A 15,896-nucleotide genomic window follows, 5' to 3' on the forward strand; every position below is an offset into this window, starting at 1 on the left:
CCCCTTGGATTGCCTTTAGGGAAACCACTGAGCTAGATCTTTGGATTTCTAAAACTTGATGTATCATATATCTCACTCATGTGGGCTCCCAGATCGTTTCGTGGCCTGCACCTTGGCTGCTGGACGTAACGACAGCCACTTCCCCCCCCTCCCCCCTTTTTCTCACATTCCCATACCTTCATCCACCTCTCTCTTCTTCTTTCTATCTCACTTTCTTTTCTTTTCTTCTCTAATTGTTTGTCTTCCCCATAACTGGACTGAATATATATTATATCCTTAATTGTTTACAAAACAACTTAGTGATAATTATTAAATATCTCTACTGCTAGTATTTCACAATCCCGAGATGAATAACAACATTATCAGTCAGTCAACTATATTGATAGATTCAAGTATTGTAACGTTGTGTTATCTGATTAATATGTAACTATTGTCTAATAATTCACAGATTTCTTAATTTGTATTTTAAAATATTTTTTTTTTTTGTTCTGACCAATAAAACTGATTTATACAAAAGTTGACCAGCAATTTCTCATTTTTACAACACCATTTTTTTTTAGGGACCACATCACATTTGAGGTAATTTTGAGGGGTCTATATGATAGAAAATAACCAAGTGTGACACCATTCTAAAAACTGCACCCCTCAAGGTGCTCAAAACCACATTCAAAAAGTTTATTAACCCTTTACGTGCTTCACAGGAACTGAAACAATGTGGAAGGAAAAAATGAACATTTAAATTTTTTTTGCAAACATTTTACTTCAGAACCATTTTTTTTTATTTTCACAAGTGTAAAAACAGAAATTTAACCATAAATTTTGTTGTGCAATTTCTCCTGAATACAACGATACCCCATATGTGGGGGTAAACCACTGTTTGGGCGCACCGCAGAGCTTGGAAGAGAAGGAGTGCCGTTTTACTTTTTCAATGTAGAATTGGCTGGAATTGAGATCGGACGCCATGTCGCGTTTGGAGAGCCCCTGATGTGCCTCAACAGTAGAAACCCCCCACAAGTGACAACATTTTGGAAACTAGATCCCTCAAGGAACCTATCTAGATACATGGTGAGAACTTTGAATGCCCAAGAGCTTCACAGAAGTTTATAATGCAGAGTCGTGAAAATAAAAAATATTTTTGTTTTCCACAAAAAAGATTTTTTAGCCCCCAAGTTTTTATTTTCACAAGGGTAACAAGAGAAATTGGACCCCAAAAGTTGTTGTCCAATTTGTTCTGAGTATGCTGGTTCCCCATATGTGGGGGTAAACCACTGTTTGGGCGCACGGCAGAGCTCGGAAGGGAAGGAGCGCCGTTTTGGAATGCCGACTTTGATAGAATGGTCTGCGGGCGTTATGTTGCGTTTTCAGAGCCCCTGATGTACCTAAACAGTAGAAACCCCCCACAAGTGACCCCATTTTGGAAACTAGACTCCCAAGGAACTTATCTAGATATGTGGTGAGAACTTTGAATGCCCAAGTGCTTCACAGAAGTTTATAATGCAGAGTCGTGAAAATAAAAAAACATTTTTTTTCCACAAAAATGATTTTTTAGCCCCCAAGTTTTTATTTTAACAAGGGTAACAGGAGAAATTGGACCCCAAAAGTTGTTGTCCAATTTATCCCGAGTATGCTGATGCCCCATATGTGGGGGTAAACTACTGTTCGGGCGCATGGCAGAGCTCAGAAGGGAGGGAGCACCATTTGACTTTTTGAGTGCAAAATTGGCTGTCGTGTTTGGAGACCCCCTGATGTACCTAAACAGTGGAAACCCCCCCAATTCTAACTCCAGCCCTAACCCCAACACACCCCTAACCCTAATCCCAACCCGATCCATAATCCTAATCACAACCCTAACGATAATCAAAACCCTAACCCCAAAACAACCCTAATCTCAACCCTAACCATAGCCATAATCAAAACCCTTAATCCAACACACCCCTAATCCTAATCTCAACCCTAACCTCAAACCTAACCCTAATCCCAATACACCCATAACCCTAATCGCAACCCTAACCTTAACCCTAATCCCAAACCTAACCCTAATCCCAAACGTAACCCTAATGCCAACCCTAACCCTAATACCAACCCTAATCCAAACCCTAATCCCAACTCTAACCCTAACTTTAGCCTCAACCCTAGCCCTAACTTTAGCCCCAACCCTAGCCCTAACCCTAACTTTAGCCCCAACCCTAACCCTAGCCCTAACCCTAATTTTAGCCCCAACCCTAGCCCTAACCCTAACTTTAGCCCTAACCCTAACCCTGACCCTAAATTTAGCCCCAACCCTAACCCAAAATTTAACCCTAGCCCTAACTTTAGCCCCAACCATAACCCTAGCCCTAAGGCTACTTTCACACTTGCGTCGTGTGGCATCCATCGCAATTCGTCGCTTTGGACAAAAAACGGATCCTGCAAATGTGCCCGCAGTATGCCTTTTTTGCCCATAGACTTGTATTGCCGACGGATGGCCACACGTTGCGTCCGTCGTGCACTGGATCCGTTGTATTTTGGCGGACCGTCGTCACAAAAAAAGTTCAATGTAACCTTTTTTTTGTATGTCGCGTCCGCCATTTCCGCTCATGCGTGGCCATAACTCTGCCCCCTCCTCCCCAGGACATAGACTGGGCAGCGGATGCGTTGAAAAACTGCATCCGCTGCCCAAGTTGTGCACAATTTTCACAACGTGCGTCGGTACGTCGGGCCGACGCATGGCGACGGCCCTGTACCGACGCAAGTGTGAAAGAAGCCTAACCCTAGCCCTAACCCTAAATTTAGCCCCAACCATAACCCTAAATTTAGCCCCAACCCTAACCCTAATTTTAGCCCCAACTCCGCTATCCTGCCGGCCGGCAGATGGCAGCAGAGAGCGGGCGCACTGCGCATGCGCCCGCCATTTTTTTTCCATAGGAAGAAGCCGGTGGGCAGGAGGGGACACAGGAGGACCCAGGGACACCAGTAAGTATAGCAGGGTCCCCGAATCCCCCTATTTCTCTGTCCTCTGATGTGCGATCACATCAGAGGACAGAGAATGACCGATCGCTTTTTTTTTTGCGACCGCCGGTAAACAGTTAATTACCGGTGATCGCAAAACAGGGGTCAGTAAGAACCGACCCCGATCATGTTCTTTGGGGTCTCGGCTACCCCCGGCAGCCGAGACCACAAAGATCCTCCGGGTGCCGGCCGGCGGGCGCACTGCGCATGCGCCCGCCATTTTTTTGCATGAAGAAGATGGCGGCGCCCATCGGGAGCCGCGAGGAGCACCGGGGGAGACAGGTGAGTATCGGGGGGCTATCGGGGACCCCATTTCTCTGTCCTCTGACGTGCGATCACACCAGAGGACAGAGAAATTAAAAGAGAGATCGCACTTTTTGTTTTTTTTTTGCGATCGCCCGTAAACGGGTAATTACCGGTGATCGCAACTCGGGGGTCAGTAAAAAACCCCCGAATCATGTTCTCTGGGGTCTCGGCTACCCCCGGCAACCGAGACCCCAGAGAAAATCCGACTCTGGGGGGCGCTATTCACTTTTTCTACAGCGTCGTTAATTAACGTCACTGTGGTTTAAGTACCCTTAACTGCAGCCGTTAAAAGGCGTATCGGCGGTCGTTAAGGGGTTAAAGAATCCCATTGTACAAATGGCAAATTATATCACCTGGAATATGTGTACTTACCATCACTGGAACACCCGGTTCACCTTTTTGACCTCTTACAGCATTTAGTCCTGGTCGACCCTATGATTAAAACAACAATAAACACGAAGCAAAACACCAGCACAGGTGCTCTTCTTGCTGTCACAGCAAAATTATGTGCAGTTCTGGCATGCAATTTCTACAGCAAATCACTGGCTACAGCACAAATACTTGTAAGCAGATCAATTGTATGGCTACAACAGTTAAAACTGACATGTCAAGAAAGAGGCTACAATCGGAACTGTGGTACATGTGAAAAGATAAAGTATAATAGAAACAAACAACTTAAAGGGGTTGTCTGATACAAGTCGGCTTGCAGTCACTCTGTGTGTGAGTGCAGAGTTACAAATTCCCCCAGCGCATGCACTGTGCACTGCATCAATTCGACTGTTTCAGAGCGGAAGCTGGAGGATATGTCAGTGTTATACATACTCCCGGCCAGGGCCCTTCTAGTGGGCGCAGCCTGACTCCTTACACTTGTATTGAGAGAGGCCGCAACACGTCTATTGAGGTGGCCATGCAGTGGGCATGGCTGACTGGAGGGTGCAGCCATACTCCATACAAGTGAATGGAGCGAGGCCGCACCCACTGGCTGAGAGTATGTATAACTCATACATACCTTCTGGTCCAGGATCGGAAACCGGCACAGTGAATGTGCTGGGGGGATTCGTAAATCTGCAATCACACAGAGTGACTGCAGACTTATCGATTTGGACCGGACAACCCCTTTAAGTAGTCTTAACCATTATTATATGGTTCCAATTAATTGTGTTAAAATAAATACATATTATTTAACAGAATATACATAGACCGTATATTTTGTAAAAGACTAGATAACTAAATTATGTTACTTACAGGTCTCCCTGGAAAGCCAAATTCTCCTTTTATGCCAGGTTGTCCAACTGCGCCCTAAAATGAATAATAAACAATAAGCTAACAGTGCGATAGTTAGAAATAATTTATAGTAGTGTTACAATTAACATATTTAGGTTTGCCATGTAAAGTTTTAAGCATTTTATATCTTGTTGTCAAAGGGTTGTTTATGGTTAGGTAAAGAGTATATTTCTATATATGGGGTGCAACTAACATTTCACTTGATACCCACTCAAGTGAATGAGATGGGCTGCAATATCATAAATACTGTAGCTCATCAGCAAGAGTGGTTTAGTTCTGTGGAAAAAATGATTGTTACTCATCTATCCCAGTTCCATTACTGGGCTTTGCTTCCTGGTGGACAGCTCCCTCTGTGCTAGAGCAGTCAAAGTATTGTAAGGAGGTGAAGCACAAGAAGAGTCCAGGGGCGGTTGCCTTCTCGGCTCCTTGCCTGGAACCATTGAGCTGTGCTACAGGTTCCCCATGGGGCAGACTTAGAGACTGGAACAGGAAGGTAGCCAGGCAGAGAGCGGAAAATGCGCGTGCGCAAAGCTCAGAGCAGCGTGAGCAGCGGTCAGAGCAGGGTGCAGCTGCGCTCCGGGAGAGAGAGAGAGAGCTCCCGGTCAGAGGACAAATACAGGGAGATTACCCAGAAAGACTGCATCTTGTGAGAACATGAAAGCGGACTCTGCTGTGACTGGAGAGGGGTGCTTTGAGACCCGTGCAGAAACATTGGCCTGTGCAGAGACTATGACCCCTGGTACCCACGGTATTAGTGCAGAGCCCTTGATTCCTGGTGACAGACTTGATAATAGACTGACCATCGTTTTCATGGGATAGGCTGTGCTGTAAAAGCTAAAGACTCAGAGCCTGTGCACACCACATTAACTCCCGAAACCCCAGGCAGTAGATTCCTAGAGACTACTCAGCCCACAGACAACAGAGGGACGACAAGTGCTGCTGTTTCTCGGCGCCAACGTTGGAGAAGATGACCCTTCAAGCAAGTCCTCATCAGACTGATAAGTGTTCTTTTCTCAAGAAATCCTGCTTACTTCTGTTACACCGTTTGACTCCCATATTTTTGCACTGTTTTATTGTTAGTTATATTCTACTGCTTCCTCCCCGTAAGGAGAACTTGATTCCTGTTAATAAACCTCTCAACTGTTGGTCTGTCTGTCCCATGGTGACACACTCAGCACCTGCATGCTATTACATTTGGCATCCCATGACACCAGCCCTGGAGGCAGAAATTGTATTGATGGCCCTGGAGGGGGAGGCGCGGGATTCTGTCATGCATAGGTCCCCTGGGAGAGAGATACCCTGGACAATGTCCTGCGCATACTAGAGGAGACGCATGGGGACCCCACTGACGTAGGGGAACTTCGCATGCGACTGTTTCACCGGGTACGAGAGGGGGAGACCGTGACCCAATTCATGTATTCCCTAAAAGAACTTCACACTGCTATCAGACGAAAGGACGGTGTAGGGGTTGGGTCAGTTGATGTGGTGCTCAGGGATCATCTGGTAACGGGACTGCGTGACACAATGATGAAACAGGCACCACGAGAGCGCATGCGAGTAAAGCCAGACATGACTTTCTCTGAGTTTGGCAGTGAGGCAAGTGTGCGAGAACAAGAACAGGGAGTGACGGGGTTGATGGGAAGGGTGCGGAGCGGGGAGGTAACCACCACCGCATACAATAGCCCCCAGTTGGTGGGGGACCTGAGAATGGAGATTAGACAGGTCCGTGAACTAATGGCGGCCTCCAGAAGAACTCTGGCAGAAGGGCCCAGCCCTCTGGTGCGAGACAGAGAAGCTGCCCCCCGAAGGGAGGGTGAAACTACCAGGAGGAGAAGCCCTCTTACATGCTACACCTGTGGAGACCACGGCCACATTGCCCGATGGTGTCCCCGGCGGAGCCGACCATCCACGTGCCCTCCTTTAAACTAGGTGGCTCTGAGCTCGAGGGGCACTGCTCGGAGCGTGAAGAACAGAGGAGGAGTAGTAAATGTCCCCACAGCCTTGTTTCCACGTGCCCCCTGGTCTGGGCAGAAATCAATAGAAGAGCAGTGCGGTACCTGATAGACACCGGCTCACAAGTGATCACAATGCCTGAGAGATATGTCCGCTGTCACTTCACAGAGGCGCTACGGCCCGAATGGGGCCCTGTGATCAAACCTATGGCGGCCAATCACTTGCCCATCCTAGTCGCAGGGGTGGTATGGATCAACAGAGGTCTGCGGAAAAGACCTTGGGAGAAGAGGAGTGGTACTGGTGGATGGAGAGGTAGCTAAAGACCATACCGTGACCCTGGGCATGAATGTGTTAAAAGACCTCGGAAGCCTGGTTTTCAACGAGTCCCTGAAACAGTTCCTGCAACAATGGAGCAACCAAACCCCCCAGAGAAGGGTCTTTCAACAACTGATACGTACCGCCCAGGTCCGGGAAGCATACAGCAACGGTGCTTCCCCTGCCTATACGAACTGGCGTCCCGCTGGAAAGGGTCGAAGTCCAAAATTGAGCCCAGCAGAGCCGACAAGCTGCCATCAGGAATATAGGAATATTGGTTGTGCGGTCCCTGCCTACCGTGCAGGATGGAACTGTCCTAGTGCTCTGCATAAATTTGGGGGAGACAGATGCAACTTTGCCCCCTAGAAGCGAAGTCGCCGAAGTCCTGGGCCTCCCAGATGAGTTGGTCCCAACTGAGGCAGTACAGCTGACCGCAAGGCCAGAAGATCCGTGGCTGGTGACCGTCAAAGCGGTGGCAGCTCCGGACCCCAGATTACTGCAAGAAGGGCGCCAGATACTGGAACGCATGAGGACGGAGCTCTCAGAACTTACTTCGCAGCAGGTACCTCAGGTGGAAGCCGTATTGGGGAAATTTCAGGAGGTGTTCGCCAAAGATGAAGATGACTTTGGACGTACCACGGACATCACCCACGAGATACCCACCGGGGATGCGGCACCAATCCCAGAACGGTACCGCCAAATACCCCACAGATGTACCAGGAGGTGAAGGGAATGCTGTCACACATGCTGAAGAAGGGAGTTATACGCGAGAGTCAAAGCCCGTGGGCTGCCCCTATAGTCTTGGTGAGAAAGAAAGATGGGTCCTTGCGGTTCTGTGTGAACTATCAATGGCACAACGCTTGCACAGTGCGGGACTCGTACCCACTGCCCAGGATAGAGGAGTCCCTGACGGCACTAGGGAATGCCAGATATTTCTCCACGTTAGACTTGGCCAGTGGCTACTTTGCAGGTGCCCATGTCTGAGCAAGACCAAGCCAAGACGGCTTTCATCCTTCCGATGGGACTGTATGAGTTCGACCGGATGCCCTTCGGCCTAGTAAATGCCCCAGGAACATTTCGGCAACTCATGGAGAGATGTCTGAGAGACCTGAACCTTGAAGCCACTTTGATATAGTTGGATGACATCATCGTCTTTGCCCCCACCTTTGAGGAGTATCTGCAGAGACTAGAGCAAGTTCTGAGTCGGCTACAGAAGTACAGCTTGAAAATGAAACCCCAGAAATGTCACTTCTTTCGTACCGAGATTGAATACTTGGGACATGTTGTCTCCACTGAGGGGGTGAGGCCTTCCCAGGAGAAGATCGCTGCGGTACAAGAGTGGCCAACTCCAAAAACTGTGAAAGATGTGCGTGCGTTCCTGGGACTCACAGGATACTTCAGGCGCTTCGTGAAAGACTTTACTCGCCTTGCTAATCCACTCCAGGAGTTGTTGAGGGGAGTTGTTATGGTTTCCAATGGCAAGGAAACATCAGAAGCATAGAATAAACGGACAAGCTCTCGGGTGATGGAAACTAGAGCTGACCGCGATGCTAAACCTACACACCACACTAGAAGTAGCCAGGGGGCATTCCTGCGTTGTCTCTAGATGCCGCGCACCAGCCGGAGAACTAACTACCCCTGGTAGAAGAAAACACGTTCCTGGCTTGCCTCCAGAGAATGTCCCCACAGGAGATAGCAGCCCCCCACATATAATAACGGTGAGAGCAGATGAAAAGACACACGTAGTATGAAAGCAGATTTAGCACAGAGAGGCCCGCTAACTAAATAGCAGAAAGATACAACAGAGGACTTCGCGGTCAGCTGCAAAACCCTTCAAAACACCATCCTGAAATTACCTTAACTCATGTGACAACTCATGCCACTGGAGTAGTAATTTCAGCCCAACAAGAGCTTCCAGCTGCAGAGATTCACATAAGTGCAAACTGGACAAAACATACAAAAATAGACTTAAGGACTAAAGTGTCCAACTTAGCTGAGCAGAAAACTGGGAGCAGGAACATACAACAGAATCACTCTGGATACATTGATGGCCAGCATTAGAATGACTGAGGAGCAAGGTTAAATAGGATACTCCCACATCCTGATAGGAACAGGTGAACTGAGAAGGCAAAGCTTGCAGGACACCAGTACCACAAGAGACCACCGGGGGAGCCCACGAACCGAATCACAACAGTACCCCCCCCTTAAGGAGGGGGCACCGAACCCTCACAAGAACCACCAGGGCGATCTGGATGAGCCCTATGAAAGGCACGGACCAAATCAGAAGCATGAACATCAGAAGCTGTAACTCAAGAATTATCCTCTTGACCGTAGCCCTTCCATTTCACCAGATATTGAAGTCTCCGTCTGGAAACACGGGAGTCCAAGATTTTCTCCACCACGTACTCCAATTCACCCTCAACCAGCACAGGAGCAGGAGGCTCAACAGAAGGCACAAGTGGTACCTCATACCTCCGCAATAATGACCGATGGAAGACATTATGGATAGCAAAGGATGCTGGGAGGTCCAAACGAAAAGACACAGGGTTAAGAATTTCCAAAATCTTATAAGGACCGATGAACCGAGGCTTAAACTTAGGAGAAGAGACCCTCATAGGGACAAAACGGGAGGACAACCACACCAAGTCCCCAACACGAAGACGAGGACCAACACGACGATGGCGATTAGCAAAACGTTGAGTCTTCTCCTGGGACAACTCCAAATTGTCCACCACCTGCCCCCAAATATGATGCAACCTATCCACCATGGTATCCACTCCAGGACAATCCGAAGACTCCACCTGACCAGATGAAAAACGAGGATGGAACCCTGAATTGCAAAAGAAAGGGGAGACCAAAGTGGCAGAACTGGCCCGATTATTAAGGGCAAACTCAGCCAACGGCAAAAAGGAGACCCAGTAATCCTGATCAGCAGACACGAAACACCTCAAATAAGTCTCCAAGGTCTGATTAGTACTGTTGTGAAATTGGATTTTGGGCTCCCCCGGTGGCCACTGGTGGAATTTAACTGGTGTGCATCATCCCCTCTGTTCACCTGTTTCCATCAGGATGTGGGAGTCGCTATTTAGCCTTGCTCCTTTGTCACTTCCATGCCGGTCATCATTGTAATCAGAAGCCTTTCTGTGCATGTTCCTGCTGCTAGACAACTCCCAGCTAAGTTGGACTTTAGTCCTCGTTTGTTTTTGCATTTTGTTCCAGTTCACAGCTGTAGTTTCGTTTCTGTGTCTGGAAAGCTCTTGTGATCTGAAATTGCCACTCTGATGTTATGAGTTAATACTAGAGTCTTAAAGTAATTTCAGGATGGTGTTTTGATAGGGTTTTCAGCTGACCATTAAAGTGCCCTTTCTGTCTTCCTGCTATCTAGTAAGCGGACCTCAATTTTGCTAAACCTATTTTCATACTACGTTTGTCATTTTCATCTAAAATCACTGCCAATATATGTGGGGGCCTCTGTCTGCCTTTCGGGGAAATTTCTCTAGAGGTGAGCCAGGACTATATTTTCCTCTGCCAGGATTAGTTAGTCCTCCGGCCGGCGCTGGGCGTCTAGGGATAAAACGTAGGCAACGCTACCCGGCTACTGTTAGTTGTGCGGCAGGTTTAGTTCATGGTCAGTTTAGTTTCCATCCTTCCAAGAGCTAGTTCTTATGTTTGCTGGGCTATGTTCTCTTGCCATTGAGAACCATAACATAGTACGTTCCGTCTGGCCATTTGTCTGGGGATGAAATGCAGACAAAAAAGACAAATCAATGCCCATCCTGGCACAAAACGCCCGCCAAAATCTGGACACAAACTGGGATCCCCTGTCGGAAACGATATTCTCCGGAATACCATGCAGCCGAACCACATTCTGAAAAAACAGGGGCACCAACTCAGATGAGGAAGGCAGCTTGGGCAAGGGCACCAAATGAACCATCTTAGAAAAGCGGTCACACACCACCCAAATGACGGACATCTTCTGAGAAACAGGGAGATCAGAAATAAAATCCATAGAGATGTGTGTCCAAGGCCTCTTAGGAACAGGCAAGGGCAACAACAACCCACTAGCCCGAGAACAACAAGGCTTGGCCCGAGCACAAACATCGCAAGACTGCACAAAAGTACGCACGTCCCGAGACAGGGAAGGCCACCAGAAGGACCTAGCCACCAAATCTCTGGTACCAAAAATTCCCGGATGACCTGCCAACGCAGAAGAATGAACCTCCGAGATGACTCTATTGGTCCACTCATCCGGCACAAACAATCTACCAGGCGGACAACGATCAGGCCGATCCGCCTGAAACTCTTGTAAAGCACGTCGCAGGTCTGGGAAGACAGCAGACAATATCACCCCATCCTTAAGTATACCCGTAGGTTTAGAATCACCAGGGGAATCAGGTTCAAAACTCCTAGAAAGGGCATCCGCCTTCACATTCTTAGTACCTGGCAGATACGAAACCACAAAATTAAACCGGGAGAAAAACAACGACCAGCGCGCCTGTCTAGGATTCAGACGTCTGGCCGTCTCAAGATAAATCAAATTTTTGTGATCAGTCAAGACCACCACCTGATGTTTAGCACCCTCAAGCCAATGACGCCACTCCTCGAATGCCCACTTCATCGCCAAAAGCTCCCGATTACCGACGTCATAATTTCGCTCGGCGGGCGAAAATTTTCGAGAAAAGAACGCACAAGGTCTCATCACTGAACAATCTGAACTTTTCTGCGACAAAACCGCCCCCGCTCCGATCTCGGAAGCATCAACTTCCACCTGAAAAGGAAGAGAAACATCAGGCTGGCACAACACCGGAGCAGAAGAAAAACGGCGCTTAAGCTCCCGAAAGGCCTCCACAGCAGCAGGAGACCAATCTGCAACATCAGCACCCTTTTTAGTCAAATCAGTCAAAGGCCTGACAACGCTAGAAAAACCAGTTATGAATCGACGATAAAAGTTAGCAAAGCCCAAAAATTTCTGAAGGCCCTTAAGAGAAGTCGGTTGCGTCCAGTCACAAATAGCCCGAACCTTCACAGGATCCATCTCAATAGAAGAGGGGGAAAAAATGTACCCCAAAAAAGAAATCTTCTGAACCCCAAAAACACACTTTGAACCTTTAACAAACAGAGAATTGGTCCGCAAAACCTGAAAAACCCTCCTAACTTGTTGAACATGAGATTCCCAGTCATCCGAAAAAATCAAGATATCGTCCAAATACACAATCATAAATTTATCCAGATATTCACGGAAAATATTGTGCATAAAAGACTGAAAGACCGAAGGGGCATTTGACAGACCAAAAGGCATCACCAAATACTCAAAATGGCCCTCGGGCGTATTAAATGCGGTTTTCCACTCATCCCCCTGCTTAATTCGCACCAAATTATACGCACCGCGAAGATCAATCTTAGAGAACCACTTCGCCCCCTCAATGCGAGCAAATAAATCTGTCAGCAATGGCAAAGGATACTGATACTTGACTGTGATCTTATTCAAGAGTCTATAATCAATACAAGGTCTCAAAGAACCATCGCTTTTAGCTACGAAAAAGAACCCCGCTCCAAGAGGAGACGAAGAAGGACGAATATGTCCCTTTTCCAAGGACTCCCTAATATACTCTCGCATGGCAGCATGTTCAGGTACAGACAGATTGAATAGACGACCCTTAGGAAATTTACTGCCAGGGATCAAATCTATGGCGCAATCGCAATCTCTGTGAGGAGGAAGAGAATTAAGAGTAGATTCCTCAAAAACCTCACGATAATCAGACAAAAACTCAGGAATTTCAGAGGGAATAGATGAAGCAATGGAGACCAAAGATGTGTCCCCATGATTTCCCTGACATCCCCAGCTTAGTACAGACATTGTTTTCCAGTCAAGGACTGGGTTATGAGTTTGCAACCATGGCAATCCCAGCACCAACACATCATGTAGATTATACAGTACAAGGAAGCGAATCACCTCTTGATGGTCTGGAGTCATACGCATAGTCACTTGTGTCCAGTATTGTGGTTTATTACTAGCCAATGGTGTAGAATCAATACCCTTTAAAGGTATAGGAACTTCCAGAGGCTCTAGATCAAACCCACAGCGCCTGGCAAAGGACCAATCCATAAGACTCAAAGCGGCGCCAGAATCCACATACGCATCCGCAACAATAGAAGATAACGAACAAATTAGAGTTACAGACAAAATAAACTTGGACTGCAAAGTGCCAATAGCAGAGGATTTATCAACTTTCTTTGTTCGTTTAGAGCATGCTGATATAACATGAGTAGAATTTCCACAATAGAAGCACAAATGATTTTTGCGCCTATAAATCTGTCGTTCGCTTCTGGACAGAAAGCTATCACATTGCATACTCTGTGGTGCCTCTTCAGAAGACACCGCCAACTGGTGCACAGGTTTGCGTTCCCGTAAACGCCGATCAATCTGAATTGCCATTGTCATGGACTCATTCAGACCAGTAGGCGCAGGAAACCCCACCATGACGTCTTTTACAGCATCAGAGAGACCTTCTCTGAAAATTGCCGCCAGAGCGCACTCATTCCACTGAGTAAGCACAGACCATTTTCGAAATTTTTGGCAATATATTTCGGCTTCATCTTGCCCCTGAGAGAGGGCTATTAGGGCTTTCTCAGCCTGAATCTCCAAATTTGGTTCCTCATAAAGCAACCCCAAAGCCAGAAAAAACGCATCCACATTGAGCAACGCAGGATCCCCTGGTGCCAATGAAAATGCCCAATTTTGGGGGTCACCCCGCAGTAAAGAAATAACAATTTTTACTTGCTGGGCAGGATCTCCAGCAGAATGAGATCTCAGCGAAAGAAACAATTTACAATTGTATTTAAAATTTAGAAAACAAGATCGATCTCCAGAAAAAAACTCCGGTATAGGAATTTTAGGTTCAGACCGAGGAGCATGTAACAAAAAATCTTGTATATTCTGAACTTTAGAGGCAAGATTATTCAAATTGGTAGCCAGACTATGGGGATCCATATTTCAACAGATAAAGTCTGAGCCATTCAGGGGTTAAGAGGAGAGGAAAACAGGAGACTGCAATTAGAGCTGGAGTGCAACTTCAGAGGAAGGAAAAAAAAAAAAAAAAGGTTTCACACAGTTCCTTTTCTCTCCTGCTTCAGCCTATAGATTAAACATTTGGGCTGGCCATACTGTTATGGTTTCCAATGGCAAGGAAACATCAGAAGTATAGAATAAACGGACAAGCTCTCGGGTGATGGAAACTAGAGCTGACCGCGATGCTAAACCTACACACCACACTAGAAGTAGCCAGGGGGCATTCCTGCGTTGTCTCTAGATGCCGCGTGCCAGCCGGAGAACTAACTACCCCTGGTAGAAGAAAACACAGTCCTGGCTTGCCTCCAGAGAATGTCCCCACAGGAGATAGCAGCCCCCCACATATAATAACGGTGAGAGCAGATGAAAAGACACACGTAGTATGAAAGCAGATTTAGCACAGAGAGGCCCGCTAACTAAATAGCAGAAAGATACAACAGAGGACTTCGCGGTCAGCTGCAAAACCCTTCAAAACACCATCCTGAAATTACCTTAACTCATGTGACAACTCATGCCACTGGAGTAGTAATTTCAGCCCAACAAGAGCTTCCAGCTGCAGAGATTCACATAAGTGCAAACTGGACAAAACATACAAAAATAGACTTAAGGACTAAAGTGTCCAACTTAGCTGAGCAGAAAACTCGGAGCAGGAACATGCAACAGAATCACTCTGGATACATTGATGGCCAGCATTAGAATGACTGAGGAGCAAGGTTAAATAGGATACTCCCACATCCTGATAGGAACAGGTGAACTGAGAAGGCAAAGCTTGCAGGACACCAGTACCACAAGAGACCACCGGGGGAGCCCACGAACCGAATCACAACAGGGAGTGCCCTCTTGCGCCAAAAACAGGAACATACAGTGGGGGAAGCATCAAGAAGAAGCATTCTTGGCTTTGAAGAAGGCTTTGATGGAGGCCCCCGTGCTGGCATACGCTGACTTCACGCAACCGTTCATCTTGCACACTGATGGGAGCCTGCAGGGCCTCGGGGCCATACTATCACAGATGCAGGACGGGAAAGAGCGCGTCATCGCATACGCCAGTCGGTCTTTGCATGACTCAGAAAAGAATGCAGAAAACTACAGTTTGTTTAAGCTGGAGTTGTTGCTGCTGGTGTGGGCAATGACTGAGAAGTTCACAGAATATCTGGCTGGCTCAGAAGTTCATGTACACACCAATAACAATCCGTTGGCCCATCTCGAGAATGCTAAGTTAGGGGCCCTAGAACAATGTTGAGTAGCTGGAATGGCCAAGTTCCGATACAGAATTTTGTATAAAAGAGGAGCTGAGAATGTTCATGCTGATGCCCGAGTAAACTATCGCAATCCAGCACCCAGCCAGGATGAAGAACTGGAAGATGTGGAGGTTCCAGGTTTTGGAGAGACTGCCAGGACGGTGGCAGCGACGCGGGAAATTGAACAGGAAGAGGCCTGTGTGAATTTGCTGGAGCAGCCCCGTGATAATTGGGTCTGAGTGCAGCAGGAGGATCCGGAGCTAGCTCAGTTGAGAAGGTGGGTCGTGTCTGAACAAATGTCCAATCGGCACGAGAGGAGGTCTGTTGTGAATTTGGATTCTGGGCTCCCCCGGTGGCTACTGGTGGAATTGAACTGGTGTTTTCATCTTCTCTGTTCACCTGTTCCCATCAAGATGTGGGAGTCGCTATATAACCTTGCTGCTCTGTTAGTTGCTTGCCGGTCAACAATGTTATCAGAAGCCTCTCTGTGCTTGTTCCTGCTCCTAGACAACTACTAGATAAGTTGGACTCTTGTCCATGTTTGTTTTTGCATTTTTGTTCCAGTTCACAGCTGTAGTTTCGTTGCTGTGTCTGGAAAGCTCTTGTGAACAGGAATTGCCACTCTGGTGTTATGAGTTAATGCCAGAGTTTTAAAGTAATTCCTGGATGGTGTTTTGATAGGGTTTTCAGCTGACCATGAAAGTGTCCTTTCTGTCTTCTGCTATGTAGTAAGTGGACCTCAA

The 15,896-nt window shown here is 47.3% G+C and overlaps 1 protein-coding gene across 1 annotated transcript in view; it reads right to left on the reverse strand.

Moving 5' to 3' along the window:
* Window positions 1-15,896, reverse strand: part of COL15A1 (collagen type XV alpha 1 chain) — a 1,855,347-nt gene that overhangs the window by 696,880 nt on the left and 1,142,571 nt on the right. Inside the window, exons 23-24 of the mRNA XM_077269528.1 lie at window positions 4,540-4,593; window positions 3,667-3,726 (exon numbers count right to left, since the gene is read on the reverse strand). Of these exons, the coding sequence (XP_077125643.1) occupies window positions 3,667-3,726; window positions 4,540-4,593 (114 nt within the window). The remainder of the gene's footprint in view (window positions 1-3,666; window positions 3,727-4,539; window positions 4,594-15,896) is intronic.

This window comes from Ranitomeya variabilis, chromosome 6 (genome assembly GCF_051348905.1).
Source record: "Ranitomeya variabilis isolate aRanVar5 chromosome 6, aRanVar5.hap1, whole genome shotgun sequence".
Lineage (NCBI taxonomy): Eukaryota > Metazoa > Chordata > Amphibia > Anura > Dendrobatidae > Ranitomeya > Ranitomeya variabilis.